The sequence below is a fragment of the Triturus cristatus genome, chromosome 5_2 (genome assembly GCF_964204655.1).
Source record: "Triturus cristatus chromosome 5_2, aTriCri1.1, whole genome shotgun sequence".
NCBI classification, from domain to species: Eukaryota; Metazoa; Chordata; class Amphibia; order Caudata; family Salamandridae; genus Triturus; species Triturus cristatus.
The window spans coordinates 29,743,335-29,759,703 of NC_140588.1; the positions used below are offsets into that span (position 1 = coordinate 29,743,335).

Below are 16,369 nucleotides of genomic sequence, written 5' to 3' on the forward strand. Positions count from 1 at the left end.
GTTTCACCTTGGATCAAAACATCATCAATATAATGACACATCTGAATTTGTGGAGGAACCGGTACCTCAGCCAAATGCTCTGCCACCAGCCGGTGACATATCGTAGGACTATGCACATAGCCCTGAGGAAGACTTCTAAACGTCATCTGACGCCCATTCCATGTAAAACTGAACTGTTCCTGACACTCAGGGGCAATCGGAATCGAAAAGAAAGCATTAGCAATATCAATGGACGCATACCATGTACCCGGATGTTTTTGGATTCTTTCAAGTAGAGTAATGACATCCGGTACTGCAACGGTCAAAGAGGGTGTGTGTTTGTTCAATTCTCGATAATCAACAGTCATACGCCAAGAATTATCACTCTTACGTACAGGCCAAACAGGATTATTCCAAGCAGAGGTAACTGGGGCAATAACACCTGCATCCACCAACTCCTGAATAGTGGTACTAATCTCCTCATGACCACCTGGAATACGATACTGCTTCTGACAAACCACTTTTGTAGCCTGAGGAACTTTTATGGGGGGCATTCGTAAACGACCAACCCGTATAGGCCTGGACGATATATAATGCGTAGTTCCAAATTGGTAACATCCATCATCTAAATGCAAAGTCATTCCTTTCAAAATATCAATACCCAGACGGCAGCCTTAGCCTCGCGGTCCCAGACGGACCCAGGACTTCCTACCCAGACGGCAGCCTTAGCCTTGCGGTCCCAGACGGACCCAGGACTTCCTACCCAGACGGCAGCCTCAATACAAGTTCATCCTATGATTACCATAACATACAGCAGGGGAATCAGTTTTACTATTTGTCAGATCACACAGGAACTGCCAGTTTGAGCACAACCTGTTCTCTGGTTCGAGGGGTTCCTCTCTCCCTTATTCAGTTACCACTTACCTGATCCGGGTTAACATCTGTTCATGTCAAGTCACAGCTGACTAGAAGAATAGGCTACCCTCTTATACAAGAACACGCAGCACATGTTGATTCACTACAAACTGGATACTTTATTATTTATTATATACGCAATCACATAACATTAGTGTGTAACACATAACCTGCAAAGAAAAGTGAAAGATTAGGTTGTACACTCTAATAAGAAAGGGGTCGACATCACCTTAGTCGTGTGTAGCCTGCACTCAATGGTCATCTAGGTTCCCTTCTCGTCTGTGCCTCGGCTCGCCTGGAGGTCACACCTCCGTAGCTCCCTTCTCCGAGTCACTGGGACCTCTTCCTCATCGGCTACTCTCTCCTCTCTGGCAATTCTGCTAGAAGAGTATCTGTCTCTCGGTTTTTCTCCGCCTTCAAGTTTGTCATCTGTCTTCCCTGGAATAAGTAGTAGCTTTACTGCTAACGGCTAGATGCCGCCTACGGACTGAAGTAAGTGCATCGTAACTGCCTCAGACTTTTACTAATATAGAGGTGCATTTCCTCATGGAAAATTCCGGCCCGTAACCTGCCGCCCACCAAATTCTTGTACCTCCCCGTGCCAAGGACACTTTCCCAGCCGGCCGGCCTGATGTAGCGTCTTCGGCATGAAGAAAAATACAATCCTTCGATAAGGGCCGGTCTGAACCGGTTCTCTCCAAGCGAATAACACCTCATAACTAAAACATCCCCTTTAACCTAGAAGCATCTCAAGCTGCCGGAGCAGAAAGAAAGATGGAGTCTCTCCCGTTTGAGGCCTACCAGGCCTGAATTCAGCACGGCTCCATGAAATACCCTCACTACAGGGCAGGTTATCCCTAATACTAACGAATCTATCCCCTAGGATATGTGTGCAAGCCCTAATCTATGGGGAAGAACACAGGATCATGTCGAAGTGCCTAGTAAATAGACTTCATTCACTACTCTAACCCTTAGGCTTGAATGGTAAAGAGACTGAAGTCACCCTAATCACCCATCAACACAATAGGGCCGGGAAAATCGAGCAGTACAGAAGGGTATTTCATCTAGCATTTAGGAAGTATTGGGTTTACGGAGAAGATGCAGATTAAACAATTGATAACTTTTACAGCTAACAGCTTGTTTCCATATTTGCTATGCAGCCAAACCCTTCCATAAGAATTATGATTGGCCACATAGTTAATGTTTAAGTCTGGCTGCTTAACAGCTCCAGCTGCAACCCCAGCTGTTTCCTATTACTTTCATGGCTTATCTTAATATATAGATAGCTGGAGCTTTGGCTCAGCCCCCCTCAGCCATTGCTTTGAGACATCGTCAATCCCATCTTTGATCAGCCTTGAATACTTATTTTGCACCGTCATTCTACTGGGATATTATTTATTCTTGATCCTAGGGAGTGCTTCCATTTCAGTCTATGAGATGATTTTTTTAAGGTACAGCTACAGTTGGCAAGGACTTTTAGTTAAAATGAGCTGCCATTCTTGACTAAAAACCACACATCCCTAGTCATAAACAAATGATTATCTGAGTTGATCTAAATACATATGTGAGTATAGTATACTATTTTTCATAATTATTTAGATGTTACTTTCAGCTTGTTTTTTGTTCAGACAAGCTGTTTAATAAAAACGGGTATTTAAAGTACAAGGAGTACATTTAGTACATAGTGTGTTTCTTTATTAATTTAATTGAAGTATTGCTGCTGTCATATAAGACATGTCAACAGCACCCTGATTTGCCTAGGAAGTATACAGCCAGCAGTATGAAAGCCTGGTTTGCTTCAGGTGGCAGACGACTGGCTGCTGTCATGTCTTTTTTTCCCATTCATGTGCAATTGCCATTGTTCTAGGTTTTTAGGATGAAGCCTTTCTGAAATCTTCCCTGGGAACGCTTTCCACCCATGTCTTACCATTGGCGTTGTGTTATGTAACTCACATTTACTTGCTTTCTATTTGCTGGTTTTATTTGTTTAAGGCTGTACAGCTTAAGTTTGTCCCTCCTGTGGAGCATATCCTATTTACTGTATTCCTCCTCGAGTGCTCACTTTCTGTAAACAGGCCTTGAAATCTTGCTCTTATCTTGTCACATTTGCTGATCACTCAAACACAGATGTCAAATGTCAGGATCTGTCTTCTGAGGGAGCTTGGTGTTTACTTTTCTTTCTCTCACTTCAAAATGACATGATTTGTGTGACAATCCTGCAAAGTACCCACATGAGAGGAGAGGCTGTAGGATGTTATTTTGTCTAGCACCAACAAAATGTAAATTTCTAAATGAACTGTGCAAATATTTCAAAATATGTCAGAATTAGCAAGATCAAATGTACCACATTTTTTAAAATTCTGAAGTGTAGTGCAAACAAATAGTTTGATACGTTCAAAACAAATCAATGCACTTGGTGATGCCATTTCCACACATTATCGTTTGTGCACTGTATAGTATAATGAATATTGTCACATTTGCTGATCACTCAAACACAGATGTCAAATGTCAGGATCTGTCTTCTGAGGGAGCTTGGTGTTTACTTTTCTTTCTCTCACTTCAAAATGACATGATTTGTGTGACAATCCTGCAAAGTACCCACATGAGAGGAGAGGCTGTAGGATGTTATTTTGTCTAGCACCAACAAAATGTAAATTTCTAAATGAACTGTGCAAATATTTCAAAATATGTCAGAATTAGCAAGATCAAATGTACCACATTTTTTAAAATTCTGAAGTGTAGTGCAAACAAATAGTTTGATACGTTCAAAACAAATCAATGCACTTGGTGATGCCATTTCCACACATTATCGTTTGTGCACTGTATAGTATAATGAATAAAAAGTGTATATCCGTGCAAATGTACTGGACATGTCAATTAAAAATGTGTTGTCTGCAATGGCAGTGTGCTACCGCACCATGTATATTCCACTCTACTCTAGTCCACTCTACTCCACGACACACTACGACACTCTACTCCATTCTGTGCCACTCAACTCCATGCCACTTTACTCTGCTCTAAGCTCCTCCACTTTAGGCTACTCCATACTATGCCACTCCACTGTGAAACATTACTCCACGCTGACAATTTATTCCGCTCTACACTATGCCACTCCATTCTACAGCACTCCATTCTACTCCGCTCTATGCTACGTCACTCAATGCCCTGCCACTCTACATCACTCCTCCCTATGACACTCTACTCTATGCAACTCCACTCTACGCCACTTAACTCTGCTCCACTTTACAGCACTATATGCTATGCCACTCTACATCACTCAGATCTATGAAACTCTACAGCACTGTACTCCACTCTGACAGTTCACGCCCCTCCTCTCTACTCCATGGCGATCTACTCCACAACATTCTACTCCACAACAATCTACTCTGCACTACTCTACGACACTTTCTCTACGACAGTCTACTCTACGACACTCCACTCTGCACCACACCAGTCTGTGTGATGCCACTGCACGCCAGTCCACTGAACACCACTCCACAATACTCTACTCCACTCTACAACACTTTACTCCACTCTATGCTATGCCACTCTACGCACCTCCACTCTATTCCCCTGTACTCTACTCTATTCCGCCGTACTCCAGTCTATGCCACAACACTCTATGCCCCTCCACTCTGCGCCGTTCTACTCCACACCACTGCGCTCCACTTTAATCCACCACACTCCTCTCTATGACAGTCCACTCTTCGACACTCCACTCTGTGCCTCTCCACTTCACACCACTCTTTTTTAAACCACAAACTTTTAGTCATTCTGAAGCACTGCCACGATGGTGTACAACATAGTAAAAACACAAGAACAGCCACGGTGGTGTACAACGTGGCTAAAACACATTGGAAAAGCCGATAGCTCTTGCAGAGGCGAGACCTGTTGGTTTTGCTAATGCTTCTTTCACTCCTTGTAACAATCTCCTTCTCTGCACGCTACCTGTCTTTTCTCTGCCTCGCCAGCTTATTTTATGCATTTGTCATCTCACCACTGCTGCTATCTTCTGCAAAGTTTTCCCAATGCAGGTTTTAAAATGTCTCGCTGTCCTGTTACTCGTTTCATCGTCCACCCGCATCGGCTGCAGTGTCCTCGCTCCGGCTTTTGTCTCCGTGTGCTGTCACTCTGCCTTCCTGGGCTCTATATCTGCCACTGCCTCCTCCCTGTCATGTGCAATGTGTTCCTCAGCCACTGCTGCGCCTTCGGTCTGCTGCCTGTAGTCCCTGTAAAACGAATACACTTGTTTGTCTGACAACACCCAAGTGCTCTCCATCTATGTTTTGGCCCATTCTTTCCATGCAATCATTCCTCCATTAATTAGAGATGCACTCAGTCATTGACTCATGTATCACTTCATGCATTAATTAAAAACGTCACTCATCCAGCCACATTACCACACACACTAAGTCACTGACGATTGTACTTGGACTTTTATTTTGTTGTAGCTAGGCCGATTGACTTAGGCAAATATAGTTTTGCTCATATTGAGATTTCAATTTCTCACTGAGTTCTTAATTAATATAGGGCGTTCCTTATCATGAAATATACAAATACAAACATGGGAGTTTCAAATCAAAAGGTAGAAATCTTCAGTTATCTAATGATTAAATCACTTTGATCCCTCCGAGCTTGAAAACAGTTTATTTAATAAATCCTATCTTTCGACTCCTGTTTAAGACAAAAACGGCTTGTAAGACTATATAATCGTATTTCCTATTACACAAAATGTAGCTGATTTTCCCTATTTTTTGCAGAACCATTTTTCAGTTTGCATGCACACACAAGCAAAAGTACAGCAGTGCATAGCCGGATTATTTGGACGTGTGATTGGACCCCCGATAGCCAGTACTTCCTAACAGGAAGTCGAGACAAAAAGGTACGTAGTTATGGATAATTTAATCAAACACAGTACATAAAATGGAATGAACCTAGTCTGCGCGATTTAATAATACGGTATGAGAAGAGCGACATCATAAAACAGGCATAAACGGGTTAGTAAGTAAGCATAAATAGTTTTATTTCTCAAGCCATTGGATTGCAAACAGCCCCTAGTTCCCTGAATTCTTTCCCCCAATCCCTTTGAAATGGGGCGGGGGGGGGGGGGGTGGGGGGGGTTGGGGGTTACTTCAGGTGGTATTTTGCCACACAAGTTGATTTATTCTTTTTTTCTACAGAAAATTAACCAACTATTTTAACAAACCGTATTACCCTGTGCACTTTTAATTTTTTTTAAACTGTGTTAGGAAATTCACTGGAAATACAAGAGAAAATTTTACACTGGAAATATTCCAAATCTAAAATATTATACCGTAGTTAAAACAATGCTTTAGCCTTAATAATGCCCAACAATGCTTTAGCCTTAATAATGCCCATCCTCATTAATTAATGACAGAGGTTTTGTTGCCCACCAGAAATACTGTGACGAGTGGGAGTAACCTTGTCATTATTTTTGCTCTTGGAGAATATTATGCCTGAAAGAAAAATAGCATCTATAGAAAATGCAGTGCTGTAAAAACACTGTCCCATCATGCGAGATAGGCAAACAGTTATTTATCATTAATATCTTCAGCAGTACACATTCTACTGTCGGGAATACTTTACCTGAGAGAAATCACTCTATATGCTCGCCTTGTTCTGTAAAATTGGATATGAATCCCCCCACCCTGACTGACCACGCACGAAACCTCGGCATCATACCAGACTCATCGCTCACAATGGACACCAGATCAATGCCATATCCTCGACCTGCTTCAACACCCTCCGCATGCTTTGAAAGACGTTCAGGTGGATCCAAGAAAACTGTCACGCATGCAGCAAACTGGTCTACGGCAAAGCCCTCTATGCTTGAATCAACAAGAAACTCCTACGCAAAGTCCAGACCGTCCAAAACGCTGCAGCCAGACTGATCCTCAGCATCCCCGTCACAGTCACATCACCCAACACCTCCACGATCTCCACTGGCTTCCAGTAGAAAGAAGAGTCACTTTCAAACTTCCTACCCAACTTCCTACCCACGAATACAAGTCCCTTCACAACACCGGACCAAAATACCTTAACAACTGCCTCTCCTTCCACACACGCAAAAGACACCTCTGATCAGCCGACCTCACTCTGGCCACCGTCCCATGCATCCACAAGACCAGAACAGGCGAAAAGTCCTTCTCCTATCTCGCAGTCTGGAACGACCTACCTCTCCATCTTCGGCAAGCTGCCACTCTGCCCCAGTTCAGGAAGGACCTCAAGACCTGGCTTTTTGGATGACCCCAGCACTCAGCGGAGCTGCATCCCTCCCCTCAACCCCTTGAGACCCTCAAGGGTGAGTAGTTGCGCTTTACCAACCCTGATTGATTGATATCATGCTGTGTTCGGCATGCTTAGAGTCCGTCATTTGTTTCTTTTATGAGATGGGGTAGATTGGAACACCTGAAAGTCATCAAATGCACTGGAGCTTTCAGCAGACTGTGATGCACTGGGGTTCAGTTTAACACAGACACTGATGTGGTTGTCTTTGAGACAGTCGATTGAAGGATGATTTGAAAAAATGGCGACACTAACAGCCAGCCCTAATTAGCAGGATAGCGCTACACGAGGTCCATTTTGTACCACGGGCGAAGTTGTCATAAGCATTATAGTGGCATTGGCAGTATAGTTGGTTCTTTTTGGAGGGTGGAGGGATTTTATTTGATTCTATTTGTATATATGTAGTTGATTTTAGTTTTCGGGATTTATGCTTTGTTTTTTAATGTGATGTTTGGTTTTACAAGCACTCTGTTTTTTTTAAAGCGGATTATTTTCCTGATGAGGTTTTGGGGAAATGAATATTGAGTTGGGAAGGCTGTCACTGGCTACACAAAGTAAGGGTTAGTCACACTGCACGATGTGTAAAGTTAGGATGCATGTTATAGTTGAGTTTATGCCTCATTAACAAGATCTGATGGGTTCTTTCTGTAAAATCTTGTGTTTTAGTTAGTCCTGAGGAAGGGAATTATCCCTAAATGCATTGGGTTGAGACTAAATACGCTGTATTATGAGAAACTTTGAAATCTCTTGTGCTGATGTGAAAGCCCGGAAAGGCACAGCTGAAAATAAAGTGTTGAAGAATTTTAAAACATTACGAAAACATTGGATTAAATTCAAGGAGAACATTTGGATAAAAGGATGATTAAAGAGTGATAAACTGGTTAAAGACTGCACTTGTGGTTGTGTATCTTGTGTGGGAACCTGACAAGGCTCCTTTTCTTTCACACTTTATGTATTATACCACTAAGAGGTTATATTGTGTAGAGTCCAGCGATTCCCCAGAAGAGTAAAGGGCTCAATGTAAACCCAAAGTGCTTTATTTGTGGTAGTGTGGTTGTGCAGCCTTTGGCCTAAAACAGGTTTGTGTAAGACATTTGTTATACACACACCAGTGACTAATAAATGACACACGATTTAATAAGGAGATCCACACGAATGTTATAAAAATACGATTCTTTCAAGATTTATTTTAAGACCAAGATGTACGTTACAAGGTAAGTATATTTTACATAAAAATACTTCTCACTTTCAAAAGTGGACCCTGCAATTTTTCTGTTCGGCACTGTTAACCTGTGGAAGGAAAACAAGAAGGCGGTTTTGCAGGTAAGTACACCACTTACAAATCCAGTCTTTGTGGTCTGTGGTCAACACCAGGGAGGGTTCAGGTTAGCCCCAAGGCTGCTTTATCAGAGGCACAGGGGTGGCCGGGTGCAGAGGTCAAACTCTGGGTCGGGTGCCCAATGTTAACCAATGGAGACTGGGGATGATTGAAGATGCGCTGCTCACAAGGGAGTAAAGCGGTGTCAGGGATCTCCTGGGGTCAGGGAAGGCGGCCAGGTGTAGAGTGCCAACGCAGCGTTGGGCGCCCAATGCAACTCAATGGGGAGTTCGGTTTTGAAAAGAGGCTGCAGGCTCAGGCCAGGAGGCTGAACGAAGAAAATCCACAGTTGCCTAGGTAAGTTCTGATGTTGGGGGAAAGCAGGGACTCCTCCTTTTCTCATCAAGTTTTCCCACCAGCTCTCCTGCCCAACGTGGTGGTTTGAACCGGGGGCTTCTATTTGCTACTAGCAGCAGAGGCTGGGGTCGCATTGCAAAGTGAATCATCGCCTTTGAAGCTTCCTCCTTGAGCGCTGTGCTCATCCTGGGGGAGGAGGTGTGGCACCTCTGCCCTTGATGGGCTTCGTTTCTGGCCTCAGAGAACAGAGGTCCAGAAACATATGTTATGGTGGCAGGCTGCCAAAAGCCAGTCAGAGACCACACCAGGGTTGGTAGGTTTTCAGGGGGCACCTCTGAGGTGCCATCTGAGTACATGCTTTAATAAATTTAACAATGGCATCAGTGTGGGTTTATTAGGAGTAGTTGTTTGATACCAAACACTACTGGGTTCAGTGAAGCCATCTTGATGCTGGGAAACTTGAGTTGTTGTGTTTTCCAGCCTATTTACTTTCTGTGACTTCCCTGGCACTTAAAATATTAAGAATATACTTAAATATTGTAAGGGCATATCTGCTCCTGCAGATATGCCCACACCTGAGATATAGTGCATCCTGCCTTATGGCTTGTAAGGCCTGCTAGAGGGGTGACTTACCTATACCATAGGCAGTGCTGCTTTGGTATGGCACATAGGCAGTGTGCCATGTTGTTCTTGTCTGTATCAAGGCATGCAGGCTGCAGTGGCACTTAGCATGGTCTTGATGCAGGGTACCTAGGGGACCCTCTTCAGCCCCAATGCCCTACGTATGAGGGTACCATTTACTGGGGACTTACAGGGGGTCTGAAGTTGCCAATCGTAGTACAGTTTTAGGGAAGGAGCTCTAGCACAGGGGACCAGGTTGTCTGGATCCCTGTGCACTTTCAATCAAAACCACATCATGTCCCAGGCAAAAGGTGGGGGCTAACTATGTCAAAAGAGGCATTTCCTCACAATTGTAGACAACAAGATACTTTTTTTTTTTTACATTGAGACTCTTAAAGGGTTGTTTTAGATTTATATCGAAATACATGATTTGCTAAGTTAATACATTTGTGACTCTAACCAAGAACTGCATTCTGGATTATTTTATTTGGGTGCTGTCACCGTCAATCTATATTTAGTAAGCATGACAGAGAGGTAACTATCACCTTAGAGAGCACCCAGCGCTGGACTCTATGCTTGATTATCACCTCTCTGCACACAGAGTACATGTGAATCACAGACCTCATTGAACAGCGAGCAGAAGTGTGCTAGCTTAATGTCTCTTACTGACAGTGAGTAAAAGTGTAATATATATTATCAGCATCTCACTGGCACCTATACAAACCTATGAACTTATCAGGGTCTGTAAGTCATTAATTCTTGGATACCCTGCATTCACATGCCAAAGTTACAGGTTAAAATATTGGTTAGTGCACCCAAATCTTCTTTCGCACCCGAAGATGTAGCACTTTGATTCTTATATCTCCGTTCAATGTGCCTTAACTATATATTGTCATGATTTGGATTAGATTATATTGTCACGATTTGGATTGTATTGTACGCAAACTTTTATGGTCTTAATGACCGAAATAAAGGTTTTTGAACTGGAACTGGAAAATATTTTGTTAACCAAATGCCGAATGGCTGACATTGAAAATTAGAATTATTGAATGAAAAGTCCAAGTTGTTATACTAGTGCTGTTGGAGTTCTCATCTAAATTCACATATTTCTTTGTGATGGCAAGCCTGCCACAATTTATTTGTAAACCTGGCAACAAATACAGGCAGCTTTGCCGTCCCAAATCCCTATAAATATTAGATTGCTACCTAATTGTTACATATAACATACCAGAAAATGTCAGGCTCCCTTTCAGTTGTATAATTGTGCAAGCTACTACTGTTGAGAGAAAAGGATAATTTTCAGGTAGATTAAATGATTTTCAGTTATTTATGTAATGCACTTTATAATGAATGTCATGCTGACCAAACCAACCTGAAGTCTTAGTTAAGAAAGAAGACAGGTCTCAGTAAACTGAAAATATATCTAAGGCACTTACTCAAAGCCTTGTGTAGCCCTAAGTAAAACATTTCTCAAAAAGTGAGCGTTTCATGTAACAATCTAGAAATATGTTTGGCACTAAGGGCACATATAAAGATAGGTAGATAGGAAGATCCATCTCTTTATACATATTTATATAACAGATCAGACCCCTCAAATCTTCCCCCGCTACAAGGTTGGTGATCCTGGTTTGGCGACAGGCTCTTCGCTGGATGGGCTGGTGGAACTGTATCACAAGAGAAACCCCACTGTGGAGAAACCGCCTACTCCTTCAGGTGGTGGCGCTTCAGGGATTCATCCAATGGGACCAAATCTCCTCCGTTGGTGACGTGATGAATGGCCCTGTCCTTAAATCGTTTCAAGAACATCGAGTAGACTGAGGCACTTGAATCACCCAGAGGGGCGGCGATCTCCATTTGTTTATTAAGACTTATACAATTTAAATATCTTCATAGGGTATATTATACCAGGTACAGACTATGGAGAACAGGGCTGATTACCTCTCCACAGTGCCTCTGCTGCCAACATGATGAAGGCACATTCCTACATATGATATGGGCCTGTGTGGCCCTGGACTGCTTCTGCTGAGGCGTATTAAATTGCCGGAATGATATTTTGGGATGGAACATTCCCTGATCCACCAAACTTATATTATTGCACTGCACCGAGGTAATAGGGGGGAACAGATATAAGCAACACTTACTCTTCCTGGGCCTAACATTAGCCAAGCGTGATATTGCAAGACTATGGAAAGCAGGCACTCCACCCCGCTTAGGTATATGGAGGAAAGGGGATGGACTTCAATATGGGTTTAGAGCTCCCAATTTTTAAGGCACGAGGCTGCCCACAAAAGCACAATAAAATATGGCAAAGATGGGCCGATTAACAAGCCTTACCACTGGAACCACACACTACATGGGAGCAAAGATTAGACGATGAAATCAGATCATTGCAGCACACACAATGGGTATACAATATAGGACAGGGCCCAAAATTAAAGGGACAAGAGGGCGGAAACAGGGACAAAAACAATGGGTCTCGATGCGCAATGTTTTATGTTGGTTATTTGCTATTTGTTTTAATTTCTCCATATGTATAGCAGCTACAACGGTGAAAATACCAGAACCTGTAATGTCTTATGCAATCTATATGTATGTCATCATGTTTCCATATTAAGCAGGCATATACTAAAACTCAATAAACATTTGTTCTGAAAACAAATAACAAACATGGGGTGCGTGGCTTGAGGCATCACGATGGCAGTCGCACTCTGAGTGCTCCGGACCCCTTCCGTTATCAGCCTCCATCTGCAGTGATCCCCGGTGCAATCTGGACGGTTGAGATGCTGTGGCGACCTCCCGCTGCCAACTGCCATCCGCCGGAGGCTTTTGGTGGCGTGTTTCCGTGATACAGAACTGGTTTGGTGGACTTGAGGAGGGCAGCTGCTCACAGGATGATGGTCTCAGCCCGGCCCTGAGAGAGCAGTGCCCGGCAGGCCGCAGATCAGTGAGCTGCAGAGAGGGCAGCTGGGGCAGCATGGCCAGATGAGAGGACATCCCCTACACACAGACAGTGCCTATATTGCCTCTGCCACAAAACAGTTTCAGGTGAATTCTGCAGCCCCGGTCGAGAGCGCTCATCGGCTCGAGGTGTTGGGGAGGCCCCACCACCTCAGGACTAGCGTGACCAGCGGGAGACTGGGTGGCTTCTGGGTGGGCCGCCCCCACATCGATTGGCAAGCCCACTGCTGCACACCGATACCGCCCCTTCACCACAGCAGAGCGGGACCCGCTCCCGGAAAAGACAGAGGATTGGCTCGGTGGTGGGCCTCCTGTTCATTGTGTGGAGTGACAACCTCACAACCTGGTTCTCCTGGTGCCTGCCAGATCTGCTGAACACTTTGCCTGATTGGGAGCCGCGGTTGGGCAGAGGCCTGTGAGACACTCTCTGCATCTCTACCCCACTTGTGGCCACATACAGCTAGTCCTTTCTCCACCTGTGTAGGAAAGAGTGAGGTGCCAGGTGCTCCGGTGTTGCTGAGGCCTGGAGTGTGCCCCTAACCTGGCTGGGCCCTGGGCCGCTTGAGGCCGGGAGGCTCTGACGGGTGAAGTGGTGGCCTTTCTTCCTTCCCCTACCTGCGGATACCACAGTTCTGAGTTGAACACACTAACCTGGAGGTGCCTAACTTGACACCGCCTCCTGGCTTGGGAGGCCTCTTGAACTGTTGACGGGGGCCTCGACCGCTTCACTCATGTACGGGCCAGCAGCAAGGTGGTCTTGGGGCCGCGGACGTCTTTGACTCCTGTGGTACGGACTCGCGGTTATTGGTCTCACTAAACTTACACGGACAGCTAGTGGCCTGCTAACCATACTGCGCTATGGTGGGGCCCATAGAGCTCTGGACTGTTCTACACCTACACTTCCTGTGAGAAATGGGGAAGGATAGACCTGCGAAACCGCCACCTTCCCAGCCACGTATTGCTCAGTACACAACTAGAGCCACCCCAGCCGGGGGAGAGACACCAGACAAAGGCACTACAATTGAAGGGGGATTGGAGATAATTCTTTAAGCCATCCATACTTCACAAACCATTGTCGAAAACAAGATTGGCGAGGTCCGAATCGATGTGGCACTCCTCCGTCAAGCCACCAGCCGCATTGCTATAGCAGAAGGACGCCTATCCACATTGGAGTGTGAAGTCACTGACCTCAAAGCAAAAGTGGTGTGCCTTCACACCCACACGGGGAGCTCCACCACTGCGCTGAAGACGCGGAGAACAGATCTAGTCGTAATTACTTACGCTTAGTGGGGTTCCCAGAGGACGTCGAAAGCTCCGACCCAGCCAAGCTTATGGAGGACTGGCTTCAACCTTGGATGCCTAAAGGAAAACTCTCACCCTGGTTTGCAGTGGAACGGGAACACAGATCACTAGCCCCTACACCCCTCCAGGTGCCCAGAGAAGGCCAATGATCGCACACTTTCTCAACTTCAAAGATAGGGACTCCATTCTGAGGGAGGCCAGGGCCCACAAGGACCTTCACTACCAGAATTTCAAAATTCTGCTCTTCCCTCACTGCACATGGGAATTTCAAGCGAAACAGCAGCTGAGAGACCTTCAATTGTCCTACATGCTTTTATTCCCTGCACAGCTCAAAATCCTTCATGAGGGTTAGTCGTATTTCTTCGAAACTCCATAATCTGCCTGAGACTGACTCGCAGAAGAAAAACTGTTGTTTGACCAGCGGCGACCCTCACCCTCCTCTCCTCGTAACTCGCAGTCTAATGGGCAGCGGATGACCCGCTGCCAAAAACGAGCCCGCACCCTCTGTCACACACAGCAATGTGCAGCGGGGACCAGATAACTCTCTTCGCAATCCGAAGCCTCGGCAACTCAGCACCCAACTGGATTGAAATCCTCGGTCACATACACAGCATGGACCAACAGGAGCAGTCCCAATCTGAAGAAAGTCTGAGCTGCACTCCCTCACCGATTATATGACGTACCTTGGACTCATGTTTTTTTATTTTTTTATTGATCATTTCGCAACAAACAAACATCACTATGAAGTACATTACACAGTGCAATGGCAGGTATCAATACATTACACAATAATGCAAAATCCATTGAGAGCAGGGCAAGAGCATGCATGCAATCACAAATGAGCCTTCCAGTCGGAACACAAGGGAGAGAGGCAGGGATAAGGGAGTAAAGTGCAGCACAGTAAGATATTAACCGGTCAATCGCATTATCCATAAGAACGGGAGATTAGATAGCGGGCACAGACAGCAGATAGGTTGTGAGAGGTGACCAAATATCCCGGGGCCGGGATGGTGCAGGCAGCTCCTCAGCATAACAGACCAATTGATCTCGACAGTAGGTCAAGTCCTGCAGCCACAGTTTAGTAGTGGGGGCCAGCCTACTCTCCCAACACATTGAGACCTTCCGCTTGGCTATCAGCAACGCAATGGCCACAAATCTCCTACAGGAGGCCTTAACATCAGCAACAAGACCAAGGAGACAGAATTGAGGAGTACAGTCCAGAGGAAGCCCAACCATTAGGCTCATAATCTTTACAACATCACCCCAATATAAGTACACCTCGGGACAAACCCATGCCAAATGATAAAAATCAGCGTCAGGGGCTCCGCAGCGTTTACAGGCGGCAGAGTCACGCAGACCATATCGATGCAATTGGGCAGGCGTGTAATACAGCTGATGTAGATATTTATAGTGAACCATTCGCAGATTCCCGTTCGATGTCAACTGCCCAGTTAGACGGCAGCAGCCCACCCACTCATCCTCAGCCAAAACACGTGGCAAGACTGCGTTCCATTTATGCAATGCCACCACAACGGAAGTTGCTGCTTCCCTCTGTGATATCCGGTATAGTCTGGTGACCAATTTCACCCTGAAGGGAGTAGTATATAAGAATTGCAGTGCCTCCAGTGCATGCGGATCCGTAAGGAAATTGCAAATACAGCCCGCGCATGGCTGACCGCAATCTGGTGTAGGTGAAGAGTTGCACAGCAGTGAGAGGGCCTTCAGCAGCCAAGGATGCTGAGGCAAGGAACCTGCTGCCCCCGGGGTAAATATCTTTCATGGTTACCAAGTTCATGTCGTTGAGGATCCGCAGAGCACCCACCTCAGTGGTAACCGAGAGACTGGTATGATGAAGCAGAGGCATACCGGGCGCATAAAGCGGCAGCTTCTGCGCTCGTCTACCCAGCTCCTGCCACGCCTTAACCGTGGTTTGAACCATGTCAAACTCCCCGTTTTCGAACACTGTGTGAGTATTGACAATCATGGCCTTGAGCCTTGAGCGGTATGGGATGCACTGCCCCAGCCTCAACCGCCACATGGGGAATATAAGCAGGGGCTTGTTGCCAATAATACGCAAAGTGGGCTTGCGCGCACAGGTAATATAACTGAAAATCAGGCACCGCAAAGCCACCCAACTCATAGGGGAGCGTAAGTGTTTCCCACTTGAGACAAGCTTCCAACCCCCCCCCCCCCCCCCACCCCCGCCCCCAAGCCAATGTAATTAATAGTGATCGAAAGGAGTTGAAAAAATGACGTGACAGATGTATCGGTATATTCAAAAATAGATACAAAAAACGGGGGAGGATTACCATTTTCATTAAAGCCAACCGGGCAGCGAAGGAAAGGGGCAGTTTAATCCAACGGGCAACCTGCTCCTCAAGATGTGTGATAGCCACTCCATAGTTGGCTCGCACCACCTCCTGGGGGTCATGGTGTAACCACACACCCAGATATTTCACTGCATCAGTACACCACACCAGAGGAAATTCTAAATCAAATGGAGACGTACAGTCTGCAAGGGGCAATATCATGGACTTGGACCAGTTTATACCGATCCCGGAAAACCACTCAAAGCGAACATACTCCCGAAGAAGAGGGGGCAAATGAAGAGCC

At 45.4% G+C, this 16,369-nt stretch overlaps 1 protein-coding gene across 4 annotated transcripts in view; it reads left to right on the forward strand.

The window, feature by feature from the left end:
• ELP2 (elongator acetyltransferase complex subunit 2) overlaps window positions 1–16,369 on the forward strand; it is a 940,461-nt gene that overhangs the window by 820,168 nt on the left and 103,924 nt on the right. For all 4 annotated transcript variants that reach the window (XM_085606785.1, XM_085606787.1, XM_085606786.1 and 1 more), the window contains one exon: window positions 5,655–5,776. In XM_085606785.1, coding sequence (XP_085462911.1) covers window positions 5,655–5,776 — 122 coding nt within the window. The remainder of the gene's footprint in view (window positions 1–5,654; window positions 5,777–16,369) is intronic.